This window comes from Hermetia illucens, chromosome 3, assembly GCF_905115235.1.
Source record: "Hermetia illucens chromosome 3, iHerIll2.2.curated.20191125, whole genome shotgun sequence".
NCBI classification, from domain to species: Eukaryota; Metazoa; Arthropoda; class Insecta; order Diptera; family Stratiomyidae; genus Hermetia; species Hermetia illucens.
The window spans coordinates 71,700,144-71,722,852 of record NC_051851.1 but is presented as its reverse complement, the minus strand read 5'-3'; the positions used below and the strand labels follow the sequence as shown (position 1 = coordinate 71,722,852).

General features: G+C 40.2%; 1 protein-coding gene across 1 annotated transcript in view; it reads right to left on the bottom strand.

Annotated features, from left to right (window-relative positions):
- Nucleotides 1–12,071: 12,071 nt before the first annotated feature.
- The window catches only part of LOC119652824 (DNA polymerase alpha subunit B), an 84,555-nt gene continuing 73,917 nt past the window's right edge, over nt 12,072–22,709 (bottom strand). The window contains exons 3-7 of the mRNA XM_038057153.1: nt 21,184–21,260; nt 13,147–13,932; nt 12,882–13,082; nt 12,643–12,823; nt 12,072–12,368 (exon numbers count right to left, since the gene is read on the bottom strand). Of these exons, the coding sequence (XP_037913081.1) occupies nt 12,225–12,368; nt 12,643–12,823; nt 12,882–13,082; nt 13,147–13,932; nt 21,184–21,260 (1,389 nt within the window). The 3' untranslated portion in view covers nt 12,072–12,224. The remainder of the gene's footprint in view (nt 12,369–12,642; nt 12,824–12,881; nt 13,083–13,146; nt 13,933–21,183; nt 21,261–22,709) is intronic.

The window sequence follows — 22,709 nt, the reverse complement described above, 5'->3', positions numbered from 1 at the left end:
AACTATCTATGTAATAAAAAAAGTCGATTCTGAAAACCTCCCAATGTGTTTTCCCCCTTAAGTTTTGAGGTTTTGACTTTAAGATGGTTATTGGCAAATATTGGAGGCCTTATCTCCAGCAGAAGACGTTTTTTCTTGAGCACGATGCAGTTTTTTCTACTCGACGGTGACGAGATATTGCCTCTTAGTAAAGAGGCTTATCGTAATCGCTTGCGGAAGTTCAGAGACGAGGAACTTGCAGGTGGCGGCGGCCTATTATATTGCCTCAGAGTCAGCTATACTCCTTACCAAGCGACGCCGGACTACTTACAAGGGAAAAAACGAGCGAGCCGAGAGGCAGATCGACTGAGCGCCTTATCGGAAACTTAGGTCCGTGAATAGACCAGAAATACGATGAGATTAATTCCTTGCTCAGCGGACATGATATGTTTCAGTCTTATCTGCCCTGTGAGTTGGGGTTTAAGAATACACTCAAAGTCTGCCCTGTTTGTCGTAAGGCGTGATAAAAAGGCATAGAAATTTGTGGGCTAGCAACCTGCAAATTTTGAAACGCTGTTGCTGCCGAAACGTCAATAACGGCTCGGAAAGGTCGTAGCCGTGAACCTTTGGCTATCAAAAATTTACTATGATTGGTTTCTGGAATGTGCGCAGGCTCCTCGACAACGGTAGTGAGGGTCCTAAGAACGCTCACTTTCTCCAACTTGAACGCTGGCCCTAAGCGAAGTTAGATGGTGAATCTCTCTCTTGCGGCAATGTGCTTTTGTACCATAGAAAGCCAAGTGTTCTGTCGACACGCGCTTATTTGCCTCCTCAATCGATGCTTCTCCTGCCTAAGATATATTGTGCGTGACTTCTGACTTCCTATCATGCCATCCTTAGGCTATTAATTTGGAAGATGTCTCTAGTGCGACAGTTGCAGGTTAATGCAAAGATCCAAAAGAGGAAGTCCTGAAATCGACGCCTTAGTTTCTCACATTTCATTATAATTTAAGCATTCAAAAGGATCTAGTACAAAAGAAATAAAAAAAATTATAATTTCTAAAAAATATTCTGTAAGTATAAACTAAAAATAGTAGAAATACAGAAAAATATAAAAATAAAGACCAATGAAAATAGAAAACTAAAAAGAAGAAAATAACAAGTCGGGAAACCAAGCTGCATGCTTCAGGTATAAAAGGTTTTGTGTATTTCTTTTATAAAAACATTTGGATGGACATTTGTCGCCTTAGATCCTAGCACCTAATATACAATATGCACATATTATGTGAGAATATCCACTTTCGCGTGATACTGACATTGAAAGTCATGAATTTGCACAGAAGGACAACTTTAACCTATTTTAACTTTGTTAATAATAGTGCGATTTTCTCCAAATTTGGTAGGATCATGCTCTATGTTGCTGCCTTGTTGCAAAATTTCGTGATAAATTTAAGCGGAGTTCTACAGTCAATTACTAAAAATTATAGTAATATCATTTATTTAATAGTAACATACTATTATTATGGTGGCAACGTCAGCACCAAAAACCAACCGACCAACAACATCAAACCGTACCGTCAAGCGGGAAAAATAAAGATAGGAGACTACAACTTTGAGACCGTTGATAATTTCTTCTATCTAGGGTCGAAAATCACAACCGATAACAGCTATAACGATGAAATCCGCGCACGGCTGTTGGCAGCCAACAGAGCCTATTTCAGCTTACAAACACTGTTCCGCTCGAAACGTCTAACCATAGGGTCAAAGCTCTTACTGTACAAGACAATGATCTTGCCAGTCCTCATGTATTCTTGGGAGATTTGGGTTCTTAGCAAGAAAAATTGCGAACTCTTAGCCGCGTTCGAGAGAAGAATCCTCCGAAGAATTTTTGGCCCCGTACATGAGAATGGACGATTCCGTATCCTACATAACGACGAAATCTATGAGCGATACCATGACTGTCAAGTTGTGGATAAAATCCGGCTCAATAGGTTACGGTGGGCGGGTCACTTAATCCGTATGGATGAGGATGATCCAACTCGGAAAGTTTATAAGGGCAATATCTATGGTAGAAAAAGAAGACGAGGCAGACCCTACCTGAGATGGAGCGATGGCGTAGGTTAGGACGCCAGACAGCTTTTAGAGATATCGAATTGGTGGACCTCGGCGCAAAACCGAGATGTCTGGAGTTCCTTATTAAGGCAGGCCTAGACCGGATACCGGTTGTTGCACCGTTGATGATGATGATAGTATTATTAACTTTATTTGAACAGATATCGGTATGGAATGTATTCCGGAACCTAGGAACCATATAGTGGCATCCTCTTGATTTTTTCCAGATTTTTGGTTTGGGTAGTTTCTGAAAATGAAAGAGATTATCATTTTCGACCCCCCCCCCCCCGGACTCCCCACCTTCCCAATAAATGTAAAAACTAGGACTAGCTTCGAAAAGTACTAACCGAGACCTTTCATTTAATACTCCACATGACTACATTTGGTGAAAAAAAATTTACACCCCGCTTTTGCATGTATGGGGTTATAGTAATTGACACCAAAGGCGGGGGTTTAATTCGACGTAGAAAGATGTAACTCACTGTATGTATGAGCGTTCACCGTTTCCACTTTTCTACCACTTGGTGTCTACTACAACCGTTTTCGAGAAAAATGCATATAACAGACAGACAAACAGTAAACCGATTTTAATAAGTTTTTGTTTTACACAAAACCTTAAAAACTACGCTGTAGCCGGTCTCAAACCCGGTAGTGAAAGGAGGAGGGATATATAGCTTCAGTTCAAATGGCTGTATGCCACCGCAACGTCTCAAGGGGTAGGTGGGGAAAGTGCAGGAACGTTCCAGTCTTGCAGATTACTCACTGAGGAAGCAATCGCCACACTGCCAGGTAAGTAAGGGGAAGGGTAAATTTAATTTTCGGTACGAATAACGAAGTAGGAGTCGTCTGATTTGGTGACTAGGTCGGCCTCCCGTAAAGGACAGCACGGCGTCTAAGCCGTTTCGTGGGGCGGTTCGACGTCTAGGTATCATGATGACCAGTAGCATGGCACTGCCTGCTGCAGCTGTTTCGACACTATAGTGACGATAACTTCAGCAGGTTCGCGTGGGCAGCGGATGCAGTGGACTGAGGATATGAATTCCTTATCATTCGCTCCTACTACGAAATAACAACGGCAAGGGAAAGTACAACGTCTTACTGCCCCTTGTTACACCAGAGATTCGTCCAGCGCTTCCCGCAATATGCATTTCAACTGTGTGCCGATATGTCGATGTTGCAGTTACAATTACTTGTGTATTGTGATGCAGTTGCGGCTGTTAGATTGCACGGACAGAAGATTCGCTTGCGCATTATTGGTTAGAACGACCGAAGAGTTAGCAGGACATTGCTAGGCTGACTCAAATCAGCTCCGCCATCCCTAGTGAGAGACTCGTAATTGAAATTCTGGACACACTAAAGAAGAAACTTTCTGTCGTATGCAGTCGATTACGACGATACGGCGAAAGTCACGTATCAAGAATGACGTATCAAGAATGCAGCGTATGCTAGGAACTAGCGGAGCTTTTTCAGATCACAGAGATCCCAAAAGAGGGCTCAGGCAGTGCAGTTTTCGGTAACGAAAGCCAAGGTGTTGGGGTGGAGTTTGGTGGTTACCCGTTCAGCACGCTGAGCAGGCTGAGTGGATTACCGCTGAAGGCACCTGCCGGATGTTAGCGAAGAGAAGGTTCGGCGAGCCATAAACAGCTCGAAGAATTGTTGGGGCTCCTGTCTGATTCGAGTGCAGAACATCTAATGCAAAAAGTTCACCAGTATACGGTCGCATAATCAGGTTATAAGTCGGCTAGAGGAATTTCCCTTCCTCACTGCGGGGATTACCTACCCTATCCCTACGAAGGATACGGTGCAGGACCCCGCACACACAGGACCAATTATTTGCGTCCCACCCATCTACAAACAAACCTGCGTTATTAGTGGAAGGATCCGTGCGTAACTTGAGTCCAGGAACATTCTAGCTGAGGAGCTGAAGGGCTGCCGAGTCGGGTCAAGGAATTGCAAAGAGCAACTCTCATTATCGACTCGGTAGTTGTAGGACAAGCAACGTCTTTAGTTGCCTTGTCGGACAGCGTCCCGCACACATGGCTTATCGGTAACCTACAGTCATGGAAGGGTGGCATACCACCTTATCAGTGCATTCTTACCCCTGAGCCTATTCGTATACGGAGGGGCATCTTCCAGGGGGATTCGGTGGGTTTCCTTTGGTTTTGCATGGCACTGAATCGCCTTTAATGGCTACTGAATGATGCTGGAGGGCATGGTTATGCTATGGCCTACGTGCTAAATACGAGCTGATACGGCTTGAATGAAGGAGCGGGTGGAAAACGACCGGTGTAGAATGTGTGGTCAGTGTTAGAGGAGTTGGACCATCTCATTTCTGGCTACACTGTTATGGCACCGGTACAAAACACTGCTGTATGTACATAAGGTGATACACCAAAACCTTGCAAGGTTGGACTGATAACGGTGACATTACCGGTGTGAGCTGCAAGTAGTACTCCATATTTACAGCATACAAGCCTGACGTGCTGTTAGTTGACAAGACGGGTCACTCTGCGTATATTGGTGATGTTGCTATCTCTCATAACAGCAACATTGAACGGAAATACGTGGAGAAGAAGGTGAACTATGGGCCACTGGCTCGGGAATAGAAGAAATTTGGTGTGCTAGGCTTTTTGGGTTCTGCGAAGTGTGCAGTTACCAGTGGAGCCAACAATCAATGCAACGCAGCTTGGGCCGCGCAGACTTAGTAGAAGACCACAGACTTCAGTATACAGTCACCAATGACGCGTTAAACGCTGATGAATATTTGCTTCTAAAAGACATGGTGCCACTGAAACTGGTGGATAACAGAACAGCAAAAGTAGTATGGGACAATCCCTACCATTTGCAGCATTCCTATAGGATTTATCTCCCAAAAAGAAAATGCAAAGCTGGTGGGATTCGAGGAAAAAATAATAATGGAGAAAATTGTTCAATTCCAAACAACCGAAATTAGGTTACAAAACGGCCAAACATTAAAATTGAACTTCGTGACGTTGCTCAATATATTGGACAGTAGTGCTGTTAACGTTTCGTCTAATACAAATGCTGAGAAGTAATCTCGTTTCGGTTTATCAAATCTGTACAGCTGAATTAGGTTTTTTTGAATGTGTTCTACACATGAGCTACCGACTGCCGACAGGCGATTTCGAGAGAGAAGAAAAAGGTTGACATTTCTGTGAAAATCATGGATTTTTGGATTTACTTTATTTTGAAACAAAAACAACTGCTATGTATATTATTTACATTTTCTGTTGAACTGAAATAAATTCAGGCGAAACGTTGATCCTTAAAATTAACTTTAGGTGGCAAAACCAAAGCAAATAAAGCGCAAACTCGAGCGTTTCGATTTTTGGCCACATTTTCTATACATTCCATACACTGTGTGCCGTCTCGGCACTCCCCTTTGTTCTTGTTATGAACACTGGCACTCTAACGTACAGCACCCTATCTACTTCTCCATGCAGATGATGATTTTCTAGCGTTTCATGACAAAACTAATACCGAGCAACTTGTTCAAAACTGAAATGATCACCTCACACGGTCTCACACTAAATCTAAAAGAAGTAGAGTTTTTGATGATCGAACCCAATGAAACGGAACAGAGCGACATATCTCGGATCAATGCTGTCATCCAATGGTAAACTCCGTAAAGAAATTGCTTCACGCGTTAGCGCAACTTAGATGAAGTGGTGTTTAACATTCTTTGTGGTCAATAAACGTCTCAAATCTAAAATTTACCGCAACGTCGTCCGCCCTCTCGCCTTTTATGGTTCTGAGTGTCGGACGACTACAAAAAACAATGAACGGTGATTCGGGCTAATCGAGACGAAGATGTGACGTTGGATCAGTAGAGTAGGATGCCATAATCACTCCACGATTGAGATGGAGTTGCACCGATCGTGAAAAAATGTGGAGGGACGCCTTGAATGCTATGGACATGTAATTCGCGTTGACAAGAACTCATTTGTCAAGATTAGTCTGAAAATCTAAACAGATGGGAAACTTCCTAAAGGCCGGCTGAAACCACGATAGCTTAATGTTATTTCTTAAATGAGGCATAACACATCAACTATACCTATGTTATCACTCAGGTCTTCCTAAGAAGGTTGCACTGCCAATGAATGTATGCACTAACTGTCACTTTCGCCTTCTAATCAACAAGACTACCGTAGTCCTTATGGTTACCTTAAACCCCCCTTAAAACCTGCGTGGAGGGCCTACATGGTTTTTCGAGTAGCTTAAACAGGGACAAACTCTTGGCACAAACCTTTATGCCAGAAGCACTAAGCTTCCTGTTTCCCGCTTATCTTGTCTGAGACGGTAAAAAATTCGGCACAAATGCTGCCTGGGCGTTCATTCAAAATAATAAAACTAGTGTTATCATGAAGGCACATGTAGAAGGTCTATGTCGATAGATTTCTAAAAATAGATTTGATCGGCTCTATAATAACTTGAATGCTTCCATAATACACCATAGAAGTGTGCTTGCAGATATTTGCCCTAATTTTCATTGCATCATCCAAATCAATCGCACCCACCTTCCTTTCCTCACCCTCGTCAGATAGTTTAGTTGATTCCACTTAGCGGGTTAGGTTTTGATTCTTGGACATACTGTTATCCAAACTTGTTTATTTTAGAGTTTAGCAATCTGAGCTACGGATTGATAAAAACCCTTGAAAATTGGAACTCTAAGTGTTGTTATTTTGAAAAATTATATCAACTTGTATAAAATACCTTCAGAGCAGGCCCCTTGATTCCTCATTTTCCTCTACGGCAATGCATGGATTTTTTAATTATCTTTTCGATAATGGCAGTCGGTACTTTTTTGTGCTTAGGATGTCTGCTGTGAGGTAAATGCATGTTGATTACAGCACATTTTTTTTAGGAACGTGGTACCCTTACTCTATGGCTCTGTTGGTATCCTATTTAAAGAGTAAATTTACATCGTAATACTGTCCGGTTTTCCAAAAGGAATATCTTCTGAGAGGCTAATTTTCCTGGATTTGTTGCACGTTTTGGTTTTGGAATGATCTTAGCAGAAAAGATTTATTTTCGATGCAATCCCTATAGGTTTGTAGAACTCCAACTTGGGACTTCTTCCACCAACCTTGCAATTAGTGAAACGGGTTCCTTGGTGGATCATCTCAACGTCCATTTGATAGTAACAAGTGTTTCTTTCTTTTAACATATTACTCTTATTTTTTATTTTATCGAATTCGACTAAGCGATCGCGATGTTTCGCCTGAAAAGGAGCAGAACGAGATTTATTCAGAAGACAGTAGTAAAAATTGAAAATTTATATTTCTTCATTTCTTACTTCCAGTATAGGTTCTTATAAGTGCAAGGCGAGTACAATGGGCCAACACGGCCTGAGTGCTCAGAAGCTGTAGCTTCTCCCCCACCATACACACATAGATTCTTATCGATGGAGGACAATGAAAAGAGGAAACTCTACGCCAACCTTATGTTCTTGAAAAGTTTGTTTTTGTTTGGCGTTGTTTTGAGGAAGACTAAAGTCTATCTACTGAAAGCTATAATGACATAATGTCAGTAGCGATAGTCAAAAGATCATGCTGAGAGATCAGAGACAATCAAGAGGGAGAACTGCACCAAAAAACCTAAAAAGATGGCCAAATTGACCGTAAAAGCCAGGCCGCAAATATTGAAACTCCACCAAAGTGTTTCGTCAACAAGCGCTCGCTTGCCACTTTGCTAGTCAGGTTCGGGAGTCGGGAAGGAAGCGCTCCTTTGCAGATTTCAGTCAACTCACGTGACACTGTAAATAATTTCACGTGTACTTAACTGATGCGTTGGCCCGCACCGGAACCTGAAAATCGAACAAAGAGCAGAGAAAACCATCGAATCCATGCGTAGGCAAGCAAACTATTCAATTTAATAAGAACTAATAACAAGCGAATTGAAAATAAAAAACAAATTATAAATAATCAAAAAAAAGTAAAAAAAAAATAAAGATATAAATATGTAATCGTAAAATTGGCTGAAAAGCGAATAAAATAAATAAATAAAATTAAACAAGAAACTAAAATACAAAATGAAACAAAATGTTCTTCCCTTTCAGAGCTCTCAAAGGATTGGTTACAAGGATATGACTTATTTTTTTGTTCCTAAATTGTACTTTCGACACCACCACGTAAGTATATCTAAAATTCACGTAATTAATAAAATATGCAACCTTCCATTGAAATTTCGAGTACTCTCGTAGTTTGTTTCGCATTTATTTGATGTAGATGAATGTAAATGTTTTTTCTGTATTTAGATTGAAAGTTTCGTTTTTGACTTGTTGTTTGTCTTAAAGTACGCACATCAAGAATGCAATTAAATTTCAGGGCACAACCTTCACTGAGGGAAATTGATACAAATTGTTCTCAACCAATGAATAAGCACTTGGGCCGCGCTCGGGTTCGAGCTTCAGTTCGCAAAGTAAATCGATCAGAAAGTCAGAGTTTGGATTTCACACGACGGGAACGTCGAAGCACAGGTTCACATAAACTTGTCACGGGCCACGGAGCAACCTACACTTGGAAAGAATGATTGCACGATCTAATCATGAACGCGTTCGATGCGCAGATACCTCAGCTAAAATACTCGGAAAATTCTGGGGTATTTTACTCTATTCCTCCAATGCACCTTAAAAGTGCAGAAATTATCACCCAATATAACGACATTAAAGGAAAAGTAGATACTTGTGCCAAGTTGTCAGTATTTTCTTTCCTCGAAAGGTGTCGGTAGACTCAAAAAAGGATCTTCAAAAGTATGCGCGTGGCTAACTTTGGAGCAAATCCAATGTTCTAGCCCTCGAAACTTGATTGCCGCTGACACCGCTAAAATGGTAATGAAAAACTTGGAGTCACTTTATCATTTAAGATTTCACTGGATTTTCCTAGCATTTGTACCACAGAAAGGGATCACTTATACCATCAGCTGCTCGCAAAGAATGAAATGAAATGCGACCAACTGGCACAAAGGATGCAACTGAACGTCCGGTTAATCTTCCCTTAGCTGCTGAATATCCCGCTAATTTTGCTTTGGTTGATCCCCACCTTGAACTCGAAATTTAACGTCGGTGATGATAAAAACAAAAAAAAAGGCTTCGAATTTTTCATAAGCCGTATGCTCTGCATCGCCTCACAATAAAAACAAATTCCTATTCGCTCCAGCCAGTAATAAGATTGTAAATGCATTTAATAATAAGCAGCATGTGAAATCGAGATAATCTGTTCGCATTATTAGGAAATTGCTATATTAAAATTTGTAACATTTAAATGGGACTGGATTTTAGAGTTTTGGGGAAAGGTATAAGGTGGTGAAGTTTTATACACAACATAAAATTGACAATTTTAAAAGTTAAATTTTTAATATGAGTGAATGCCGGGCTTGGAATTGGAAGGAGTATATTGGAGAAGCTAACGGACGCTAGAAAGTGATAAAAAGAAATGCTGGATATGCATTCACCCTCAACTTGTCGCCGGGAAAGGCCAATGAATTATTGCATTGCGGCGAAGTATAAAGGATCTATTACCAAAGGGTCGAAGCCTTCAAAAATCAGTGAAGTGTACTAAGTAGATTCAGACCAATTGATACTTAATATGCATTCTTTTCAATAAATAGAATAAATATGTTAGACCAACGTTAGTTTAACAAAATTAAAAATTAAGTTTAACAATTAAATTGAGGAAAAAACTAGCAGACCTTCAGAGAAATACTTCTCCTTCCTCAACTGCGCCTTTTGATATTGGGCCTCATTTTCCGAGAATTCTTTGTATATTTTCAATTTTTCTACGGGAGTCTCTAGTCGATTTGGTTGATTCCATAGAGAACCCTATCCACGTTTATCGACCGTGAATTTCATAAGGTTCCTTATAAGTGGATAAGACGTAGTCACTATATTTTTTTAGTTGAAATGATTTCGTGCCAGAATTCTCCGGAGAAAAGTCGTACGAAAGAATTGACAAAAGGCAGACTGTGTTTTCCCGAATTCGATATAAATCAGTTTTGGAAGAAATACTGCCGCCAAGATTGCCAAATTGATCTTTGCATCATTGCGAAAGCAACTTTGGTATTGATCATTTCAATTCTAGAACATTTTATTTTTGCTTATCCTTTAGTCTGATGCGAAGTCTCGTAGGTTTGCGTAATATTAGCCATTTAGCGAAACAGCAAATCTTGTCGAATGTCATTAGTTAAGCAACGCTTTATCTTGCAAGGCTTTCAAGAAAACAACAGAGAGAACTACACGAGCATTCGGTTTTACCTCGCTTAAACTTAGGATGTTCAATCCTTGAGGTGCTCATGGGCTAAAAACCGTTCACAGTTACACACTACCAAACGTGACAAAAAAAAAACAGAAGAAAAGATTCCGATTTGCCACAAAGCCCCTTTACGATAAGGAGTACTGCCAGAACTACCAACTCAACAAGATGTTATTATGTAAGTGAATTCGTGCACCGAAGTCCATAGTTTCCGTTATACTGTGGTTTTCATGCCTCTACCACTTCGGACGCCAATATACAATGTCTGTCGCAAAATAAACGAGACTCTTTTAAACTCTGTTTATTGTGACGCTATCTTTTGACGGGAGTAGAGCTTGAAAAGGCACATCCTACAACCGACAATGAAAAGCCGAGCTATTGCCTTATAAGTGACATCCTGTTTAAAGCATCGGTCGAAAAATGAATGAATGAACTTCGAACAAAGAGCGAATATTGAATTTTGTTTTAAACTTGGTAAAACTTTTACTGAGACGGTTGAAATAATGAAACGGTGTACGGTGATCAAATGAACTTAAGGGGGTAATATTTAATTTAAATTTTGTCTGCTAAGCCCTAAACGAGGGGTCCGTTGACCAAAAAAAGAGGTAGTAAATAGCTCCCCATTTGGTCCGGTCCGGCATCAAGTGGATGCGGACTCAGGACCCCGCAATTCTTAAACAAATGTGTTCAGCTCTGGCCAAGGCTTGGTCCAAAGTATGGGCGGATTTACGATCAATATAATTCGTAGTCATGTTGTGTTCAGCGAATTATATAAAGGAGCACTTAACATCTGCGTGCCGCTTTGGTCAAGCTGCTTCCAGAGCAGAGGTGAGGCAGCGTTTGATGATTTGCTGTTGCCCTGGTAAGAAACCGTAAAGCCATGATCGCCTAATATTTTTAAGGGGGTACCTTTATTTGAACAGATATCTGTGTGTAGGGTATTTCGAAGCCTAGGCACCATATAGTGGCAGCCTTTTGGTTTTTTTTCAGATTTTGCGGTTGGGTAGTTTCTGAGAATGGGTCCGTTAAAGAAATGATGACTTTCAACCACTGCACTCCCCTCTTTTCAAACAAATGTTAATTAAGAACGGATTCGGAAAGTGCTAACCGAGCCCTTTCATTTGATACCCCACATGTCTCTATTACACCCCCTTTTGCATGTAGGGAGGATCCCCCTTGAATTCGGCGTAGAGGGACGTAAGTCACTGTTTGCGCGAGTGTTAATCGCTATAATCGCCTCCGAGAAAAATGCGTGTGATAAACAGACATACAGACAGATAATAAACCGATTTTAATAAGGTTTCGTTTTACACAAAACTCTAAAAATGAGCCAAAATCTCCGTTGCGATACATGACAATCGAATGGAATGGAACATACCAAAAGATTTTATTGCCTTTTGATTGAAAAATTAGAACTCAGCAAAGTGTATGCTCGCTTTGTTCCACACAAATTGACCTATGACTCAAAAAGTGCTCGGAATTAAATATTACAGCGACTTGATTGAAGAGTCGAAAAAAGACCCGAACTTCAAGTACAGCTTTGTTACTGGTGACGAGCTGTAATGTCGATGCGCAAGGAGACTATTTTGAATAAAAGGGTGATTTTTGAAAAAATGTGTTGTTTCTGATAAAGCCTTGTTTACTTTGCGACAGACATTGTATATTTTTCGACCTTACACACTATATTAATGCCTTCCTTGATAAGAATCCTGAAATTTATTAAGAAATCATACGACGGATGGAAAATGGTAAACTATATACGTATAGTAAAGCAAGTACGCATTATCCTTAAAAATATTTGTGTCAGTTTCTTATCATTTATTTCCGTTGTCTTACAAATATATTTGAAACGATACGCTTCTTCTATATTTTTATAATCTGGCCTGCTATATATTCTGTTAGTCCCGCTCCTTCTTTTGGTGGATGAATAGTCATTCTTGCATATGTACCAGGCGATGTGGCGCTTGCTAAAGATCCAGGATTGATCGTTAAACAACTGTTTATATCCTAAAAACAAGAAAAAAACAGTTTATATAATTGTCAGCGGAGAGAAAATGGATGTGATTTGTCGTTCTCAGGTTTAAAATTTATACAACATACATGCAGTATTTGCAACACAACACTAAAATTCTGGTTGGAGTCGAATTCAATAGTGAATTATGCAACTATTTGAAATGTTTGTTTCCATATCAATAAAGAAACATAATCAGTACGAATTGTAACAACAATTGCGTAATAATTTTAAGCCGAAGTTATAAATGATTTCGTGTAAAGAACTCACCCGGATAAAACACTTCTCTTTGCTAGGCAGAATCAGAACATTCGGTGGTTCATCCAATCGAGCAAATTTACTAGCAAGGTCACTATCATAGCATACATCCATTGCAGGCGGGTTGAGGGGATAGAACGAACTTTCATTGAGCATGTAATTAACCACCCGTTTCACTCTTTCGCCCGCATTGCTACAAAAATATTGTTCAATAGAATAAAACCGTTTGGATCCATTATAAAATAACCTACACTGAAACCTCCTCTTCCAAGAGATGACCGAAAATATCCGTTGATGTGATGCCAACTTTTAAACCGTCAATTCCAATGATGCAAGGATCAGGCAACATATGCACATTAGGGAAAGATCTTCTGAGGTTATTGGGCGGTGTTGGGTATACCATGTGGCTCACGACGTCTTTATGAGACGACACCAAACAAATTGTTATTTCCCTAAAAGAAATTCAGAAGCGTTAACATGACGCTAGTTCCCGTATTTTTCATTTTTTCAGATTACCCAAGCGATTCCACGAGCCCTACAATAATTTTTTCGAAAAAGGACTCAAATGTCTCCGTAAGAGCGTTTGTTGAAATCAATTCATGGTCTGCATCCATGAACGGCCCCATCAATAAAAGCACATCTGGTTTAAATTCCTTACAGTATGCAATTAGTCGTTGCAGAGGATCATAGGTAAGATCCTCTTTACTGGTGAATGGACCAGCGGCAATTACAAATGTTAATGGTTCTGTCAGTTCCGGCTGACAAGGACGCGTTACAAGGCGGTCAGAGAAAATTTCGTTGGCATAGAAGGTATCACCCCGCGGATTCACTCCAGATGCAATTATAGTTTGTCCAGGAAACACCGCAAACGAATTCATATTGTTGAAATTCAGCCTTGTTGTTCGCAATTTCATTTCATCGGTACCCACGATCAATGTCGAGTGTCGATCTAATTTGCCATCAAAGTCGCAAGCAATTCGCCCAATTATCTTAACAGGATTTTGAGAGACGGCGTCGACATTGTGTAAATCGTATTCAGTTGCATCAGTTCCAAAGTGTTTCTTACACAACTCAGTGGCTGTGTGGTACAAGTGATCTCCGAGTATCGTGCATTTGTCCAGTGAGCTATCGTACATGTATTTCGATTTGATGGACATTGATTCGCGGTTTGGAATTTGCTTGATTTGCACATTTTGTTGCCGGGTTGTAGTCCAGGTGGTTTCTCGAAAGACATCAGTCTTGCCAAACGAATAAATAATCTTACCAGAACCTTCAGTACCAGATGATTGTGGGGTTCCTGATCTGAAAGAGAAATTATTTATTTAATGAAGTTTTGCTTTGAAATAAAGCTTCCAACTGCACTGCCCCTATTAATGTTCCGGCTCACTTTACAGTCTTTTCGGAAGAAAGAAAGTAATAAAGTCTTTGGAACGACCAGATATGTTATAGATAAAATACAGCCGGAAGTTTCATCTACCAAGCTAAATTGCATTCTTAAACTTCTTGTGAAAAGAAAACATAATTATCCGTAGTTCGCCGAGAAGGCGGGATTCCATATAAATACATGTAATCACTTTTCTCTTATGAGTGCCATATGAAATATAATTTATTGAAATCAATTCCAAATAGAGCAAAAACGGCATCAGGACGTAAATAAAATACACTGAAATATTATTAAATAAATATAAACTAGCAAGCGCCGCTTCAGCACACTGGCTGCCGGAAAAGACACATCGGTCTTCTTTTTCTTCAGTCTTTTTTCCCGTTCACAAGCGGGGTCGGCTCGTCATGATCGGTTTCGCCATTTGGCTCTATCGAATGTCCGATCTGGATGCAATCTCAAGGCTTTTAAATCCCCATCCAACGTATCAAGCCACCGTTGTTTCGGCCTGCCGGTCGTTTACCATCGACTTCGATGTTCAGACCAATTTTGGCAAGTGAACTCTCGTTAACACGAATTACATGACCATACGATCGAAGACGCCTCTCTCACAACTTTTCCACGATCGGTGCAACCCCATAACGATCGCGGATATCCTCATTTCGGATGTGATCAAAACATGTGACGCCACTGGTCCAACGTAACATCTTCGTCTCCATTACCGCAAGACGTCGTTCATTGTCTTTTATAGTTGGCCAACACTCAGAACCATAGAGAGCGACAGGACGGACGACATTGCGGTAAATTTGAGATTTAAGACGTTCGTTGATACGTCGATCACAAAAAACACCAGTTGTGGAACGCCACTTCATCCAGGTTGCGTTAATGCGTGAAGCAATTTCATAACGCAGTTCTCCATTGGCTGATAGCGATGACCCAAGGTATTTAAATCGCTTAGTTTTGGGGAGATCACGCGATAGGGGCAGGACGTTAGATATCCCGTGTGACGGTGTCCATAACAAAAACAAAGAGGAGTGGTGAGAGGGCGCTTCCTTGATGAACACCAACAGAAACACGAAGCGGGTTTGATATATACAATAAACTGGTAGTAAGTGTTGTTAAATAAGAGCGATCGCGGCAAGAATGGTTATTATCTATTTGATGCATTTTCCAGGCTGTCACGTAATCAATATAGCTTTACCGTTGCCATTTGATGTAGTTTCCGTGAAAGAAGTCGATTCGGTGATCGCCCGATAAAGTTCACTATCAGCCAACCGCACTATCCATTTGTTACTGTCTATGCGCCATGAACGGGCCGATCCAATATTGAGAAAGTCACCTTCTAGCAGCTATCAGCATCTATCGGTTATTAAGAAGATCGCTAAAACCACTTATGATACCGAGGTACCCATAGATGTGCTAAACAGAACAATCACCACTTGACATGACAATAATTATAGGCCTACAAAATGTTGTTGGTAGCATCATAATTTTGCAAACCTATTGCCGAAAGCGTGCCAACTATTTACTAGTACAAAGAGGCAAATAAATCTCACAACGGTATATGTCCATTTACTCGAAAAACTGATTGAGAGACACGTGGGAGAGGGCAGGTAACATTCTGGTCCTAAAGCTCAGATAAGGAAGGGGAGTTTGAAGCAAGATACTTACTAAAATAAAAATAAAATGCTGAGATCAGGGAAAGAGATAAATCTTCCATTATATAACAAGTCGGGAAACAGGAAGCTGGACGCTTCAGGTATGAAACGTTTTGTGTATTTCTTTTATACCAAGCCCGTAATATATGCATTTATTCGGGTGGTACTGACATTCGAAGTCTTGAATTTGCACAGAAGCGATAACTTGGTAGGACCATGCTCTATGTTATAGCCTACATTGTTGCAAAATTTCATGATTCTAGAATGGCCCCCTTAAGGTTTTGCAGTCAATTTGTAAAACTTATAGCAATATACTATATTAACTTTATTTGAACAAATATCTATATCGAGGGTATTTCGGAGCTTAGGCACCGTATAATGGCAGCTTCTTGATTTTTTTTAGATTTTCCGGTTGGGTCGTTTCTAAGAATGGGTCAGTGGGAGAAAAAAAACACTTTCGACCCCCCACATTCCCCACCTTTCTATCAAATTTCAAGACTAAGATTGGCTTCGGAAACTATTAACCTATACCTTTCATTTGATACCCCACATGACCATACTTAGAGAAAAAAATATACACCCCCCCTTTGGATGTAAGGAGAACCCCCTTTAATTCCATGTAGAATGATGCAACTCACTGTATGCGTGAGCGTGCACAGTTCCAACCTTTCTACCAAATTTGGTGTTGATTGCTATAACCGTTTCCAAGAAAAATGCGTGTGACAGACAGTAAACTGATTTTAATAAGGTTTTTTTTTTTACATAAAACCTTAAAAATGGAGGTGGTTGGTATGCATATTCGTTTGTGATTGTTGGACCCGGAAACCGTTCAACCGAACGCCATAAAAATTGATATTTGATAAAAAACTAAAAAATACCGTCCTCCCCGCTTAAAAAGTTATGGCGCCCCGAATTGGGGTTATTTTCATATCAAAAAGATAGGGTTTAACTTTAAACTCCATCCCAAAGCTTCTCTCGCAAAGTGCGTTGGAAAATCGGACCGGTCACCTTTCCTAAAAGGTAATGGAGCTTCAAATAGGGGCTATTTTGAAATCATGATGGTAATGCTTGATTGGTTCGGGAGAGAGAGTATTTGGTACAAGAGAAGGAGAGGATAAAGAGGCTATGCAGTCACAAGAATAAGGTCTCTTCTTCCTAACATCGTCGATGCCATGTGACGGTCAAAGGTCATGACGCCTTGAAAAGGGGTTGTTTCCGGAACATTAATTGGCTTATTGATAAGGCAATCATCGTCGCGATATGCAAGGGAGATTAGAAGGGGCTGCCTAGTGCGTGGATGCGGAAGGGAATGGGGGGCGGGGGGACCTCCTCCAGGATGGGGCTGAAATTCTGAAAATTATGGTCGTGAGAATGGATCTCAAATTCTAAAAATTATTGAAAAGGCTGCTCGAAAATAGCTGGTGAAATATCTGGCACTGAGTCAGAGCTCTCATTTCAAGAGATCCTGAAATATGAGAAAAGCGTTATACATGATTTAACAAGCTGCGAATTTGGGCTTTCACTTTAAGAGGTGCCGAAACATCTCAACAACACGATGTACGAATTACAAATTTGAGAACAAAAGCGTCTACTTTTAAAGCTACTGCAATTCCCGAAGAGCAATATACACAACGTAATGCAGCTAAACGCTCACGACAGGTTTGCTCAATATTGAGGATCGATCCCATAAAACAGCATTCAATTACAATGAAAACTACGATTATAAAATGTGCCTTATTGGTATAATGTGCTTATATTTTTGGGCTTTGAATTTTCAGTAAGGAATGTGTGGTATATATCATTTTCCTGGGAAGGTCAATTGCCAACAACTTACTGAGCCATATTGTTGGAGCTACTCAAGAATCCAAACACTTTTTACTGCAACTTCGGAAATGCAATGCACTCTTTAAAATGGTATCGTTTGGAGTGGCGCATATTATAAAATATGGTAATCTTACTCCCATATTCAATGCGAAAAGACAAGTGTATTATTAATTTGGTCACTTCTTCCAGTATGTGGAAAAATCCGCAGTTTTTCAAATATACACAGGTAGAAGATCTGCTGGGTTCAGTAAAATATAGTTGGAGTTATTTCCCTTTGCCAATCCTACCTTATCTTTCTTGGTGACTGGTCTTGCGACATTCCGGGGCAAAAATCACACCATCGATTAAAAAGCATCAGAATGCAAGGGCGCCCTTAGCCGACACGGCAAGACGAGCCCCGATCTGAGTCAATTCAGGGATTAATTACGGGTTTCATATAGATACCCTATTGCGAAATTATGCAACACGCATGACCACACATTCTCAATGTTCGTGGCAATAACTTCAGCGTGGGTGGGTGTGACAGACAAACAGACATTTAATCGATTTTAGTAAGATCTTGTTTCACACGAACCCTGAAAAAGAGGTCCACACAAACCAAGCCGAATACCCCCTTCAACTAGTCGCTACACTTGGCTCTAAAATGACGGTGTACAACTTAAAATCAGTGAGAAGGAGCACCTTTATTTTAAGTTTCACGACCAGAAAGCGGTCAGAGAATCATTGATTTCGCTTTCAAACAAAGATCTTATTGTAAATTCGTCATCCTTACCGCACCGTACCATTCACAAGAGTGTGAACATTAGCCGAAGGACGAACTTTTTATCAAATAGACCACGCTCTTATTAAAAAAGAGACAATGTCCTGCATCATCGATGTTCACTTATATCGAGGTGTTTATTGTGACACTGACCATTACCTGGTCAAACTTAAGTTTCGATAGAAGCATAACGGGAAAACCTCAAGCCAAATCCAATCCCTAAAAATGACATTGGAAAACTAGAAGACAGGAAAATAGTTTCGGCATATGCAACAGACTTAGAAAAAGCTGAACTTCTTAAATCAGCCAGCAAATGCACCGAGCTCATTCTGAACCAAATAAAGGCATGAGAAACTTCCTAAAATCTGACCCAAAGGTATTACGTATTAATAATCGCAAGAAAAGCGAGACAAACATGGCTGTGAAAATTACAGAAAATAATCATTGTTAGGTGGGTCGTATCCAATTTAAAGTAAAATATTTGAATAGAAAAATCCTGTCATTTGCTGACAAGCTAATTGATAAAAATAGTCGTTGGCGCAACAATCCAATTGGATCAGGGCCTTGAAGTGTGTTAGAGCACTTTCTTCAAAACCGTAACGGTACACACTCCATGACTACAGAGCCCTGTAGGAGACAATGTGTGTGCGCTCGCCCGATATTATTATCCTGATTTGACTCAGGTTTCCATTCACAGCTGAGTTGATTGATATCCGACGTCAAATCTTGATACAAATACCACTGCTACCAGTGACCTTCCGCTACGATAGTCCAGCGCTTTAATCAGTTGAGCCAACTAGAGACTGAAAAGATAATTGGATATTACCAATGGGGATTTAGAACTGGACGATAGACTGCGGACCAGATACTCTGAGCAAAACTGATGCTGGGAATACCATTGAAATTTGCAGCTAATTAAAATGACTAGGAATTACAAGGTAGAGTACAAAATTAGCAATCTAATAGCTTAAGGACGAATATTAGCCTTAAGCAAGACAATGATAAGGCCTCAACTTGGCGCTTAAATATGTCGCCAAAAACCACCGTTGACACGGAGCAGACGCAATTAGTAACCTATGCGGACGACCTCAATATATCTGGCTGATTTCTAGAGAGCGTCAAAAATATTTATTAACCTTGACTGAGCTGCAAAAGACATAAGTCTACGTAGCAACGAAAACAAAATAAAAATTAGAAATCAAACAAGGAAAAGAATGCCAGTTAGTAAAAAATATAACAATAGCTGACTGCGACTAAGAAAAGGTAGATAACTTTGTGTATTCGAAACAATAATAGTAAACACAGAAAACGAAACGACATATGCTAATATACGATAGTGAAACATGAACTCTTACTCAGGCATCACAAAAAACTTATGAATACTTTCCAACGAAAAGTCCTCAGAAGAATCCGCGGACCCGTGAACGACCTGCGGACCGTGTCAGACAGATTTGTTCACATTTTCTCATCCGCTATCTTCGGAGGCACTAGCTGGCTCGGTCATCATCAACATAGTCAAATAAGGTGCTTTGGTCAAGAACATCCACCTACTTTGAACAAGGCACTGAACTGCGTGCCACATAAGTTCATCTTTTATGTCCTGCAACATGTAATGTTAGAGGAAATCATCTACTATGTTAAGATGTTCTATTGCATCGCATCTCTGGGTCGATGTTCACCAGAAAACACTCTTTCGGAGCTTCTTTTCGTTCATGTCAAGGACAAATCAAACGCCTTGCGCACGACATACAGATTATGTTTTTGTATCTTCTCACAACAATGGTTAACCTCAAACAACTCGTTCAAATTTGTAATGATCACTTCATGCACCACTGTCTATACTTAAACATGAAATAGAGTTTTAAATGATCGTCTTCGAAAAGGATCATTTTAAGTACGTTCGATTGGTGTTCTTAACCAATGGTGATTTGACCATGGACCCCTTAAATTCAAAATCTTCCGCGATGTCATTCCACCTGTCCTCCTCTATGAACCCATTTACACGATCAGTCTAGCATTAGTCAATATGTTGGAACGACACCAAACTGATCCCAGATATTAAGTCTGATTAAGGAAAACTCCGTTATGAATGAACATTAAAATTTGAAGTTTGAGATTTTTGGTTGTTGAAAATCCATTAATGGAAGATGTTAGCACTATATTTTATCAGCGATATATCGATATTGAGCAACTTCCTGAATATGAGTTAGAGAATCTATCAAACTGTTTGATGTCCGAGGGGGGAATTTTCTTTCAAACTCTGATATCTGATACGACTACTCTCTTCCCGGGTCATCCACCATCGCAAGGCAAATGATACCTTTGCTAATAATGCACGTGAGAAACGTAACTGACAAAAACCAGTTCTACTAGCTTAACAGAAGGGCGGAGAGCTCTTTGATGGAGCTCAATCGTTCAAAATTTATTATGCCCACGGATGTAACGAAAATAGGGACAAGTTATGGTCGAATTCTAGGTGGAAATAGCAAAAAATTTGAGTTAGTAGAGTCTAAATATTTTACACAATAACGCAGTATGTGATAATCCCTCATATCAATGGAGTTAACCTTCTTCAAAGGCTTGGTAACCGTCGTTTCATAATTGATTTCAACATGAAAACGTTTATATCACTTCTGATAAGCCAATTTGTAAAAGTTTGCAATTTAGCCTCTATATAGGGTCGCTTGCCATGCACATTCCAATTCAAACAACTTGAAGAAACAATATATGAAAGGTGTCTGATAACATATTCTGTAAAATAAATAAAAATCCGATACTTTTTAGCTGTTCTGGTTTATACTAACACATACTCCTTATCTTTCGGTTCACAAGAAAAAAAAACAATCAAAATAACATAAACATAAATGATATATTGAGTACGATAGAAGGGAAACATTAAAGTAAGGAAAAATCAAAAAAGTGTTACTTACAATGGTGAATGGCTAGCTGGACTGAAAAGTGCAGTTTTTTGAGTTGCTGGTGTTCTTGGTAGGCCTTTTCTGGATGCCTGCAATGGAAAGAAGAGGGGAAGAAAACATGATTAAAAGTGACGCTAATCCATTGAAGATCGATTTTACGACCGACCGACGTTGAGTAGACGTAGTTGACTATGCGGCATAAAGGTCACAGGTATTTATTAGCTCCTTCCACAATCATAGGTTTATGGAGAGATCTTAGGTATGTTAAATTTTTGTTAACAAAATATTTCGGTACACTCATTTTTCTTGATAATGTTCTACCAAGATTAAATTAAAGTAAGCACGAAAAACTTACAATCAGTTGATGATTTCAAGAAGGATGAAAATGGGAAGAACAAATCGCTACAGTCTGAGTTTTGAGAGACATCTAAGCATTCCAGGGAGACAACCCTAGTAAGCAATTAAAGAAAATCCCAATGGGTGACTGCCGTGAATGGTCACAGGGGTTAAGATGTGGTCGTGAATGCTGAACTCTGTGTACCAGGCGACCCCCAGTTTCAACTAGCCTTGACTTGGCAAAAAACTAATCTGCCGAGATCGACTTATTTTTCTCGGTAAAATAATAATTGGCTGCCAATTATGCAAAAATTTCGAAATACCATACAACACCAGAATAAAACTCACAATGAAATCTCGATCGTGACGATCCAACTCTGAGTGAAGAGGCAACACTGAGCTCATCAATTGAGAACCTGAGTCTAGACTTAGATTCTTCAATTATTCAAGTGAGAACCAAATCAATTGGGACCCAGGCCTTAACGGACGGGCTGAAGCAGGCCCCTCCTGTCAGCACTGCTGGCTTCATTCGGCGCCACTTGCTGAGGGTAAAGTCCTGCTCACGGCTAAGTATTTTTTTCAGGCAAAGCGCATTCTGACAAAACGATGCCACCGGGCACATCGCCTTTGGGCAAACCACTTCCGAGCACACCGCCTTCAACAGCCTTCAACGGCGTCTTCATTTGCAGCTAAAGCTATCGAAGCCGATGGATAGATCTTGTATGACGATATCAATCTACACGTTTGCAATATCGACTGCATCCTCGCATGCCACTAAGTAAGTAAGCTTTGCATCGGTAGGTATATATCATAAAATGTTACGGCTTAACTTTGCCGACGGAAGCATAAATGAGTGGTTCAGGCAGTAATGCTTCTTCTTCAAGGATGTGTGTGAGGGTGCTCGACTAACCCTGAGGAGGGCTTCCAAGCTGCATTGTTCAGAAGCTGCTTACTTCGGCTCCCAGAAGAGGAACATAATGGTGCCTCAGTTCTGGGACAACTTGGTTTCTAGAATAACCTCAACACCTCTACCTAGATGCTGCAAAGCAGAAGAGAAAACCGAAAACATGAAAACCTACTAGCATTCCTCGTTAACGATCTATGTGATTGCGACGCCACAAGTTTGAAACTGACCGTAAATTGTCAACAGGCATATTAGGAGATTTTTTGATGCTGGCTCTGCCTATTTTTCCTATAACTTA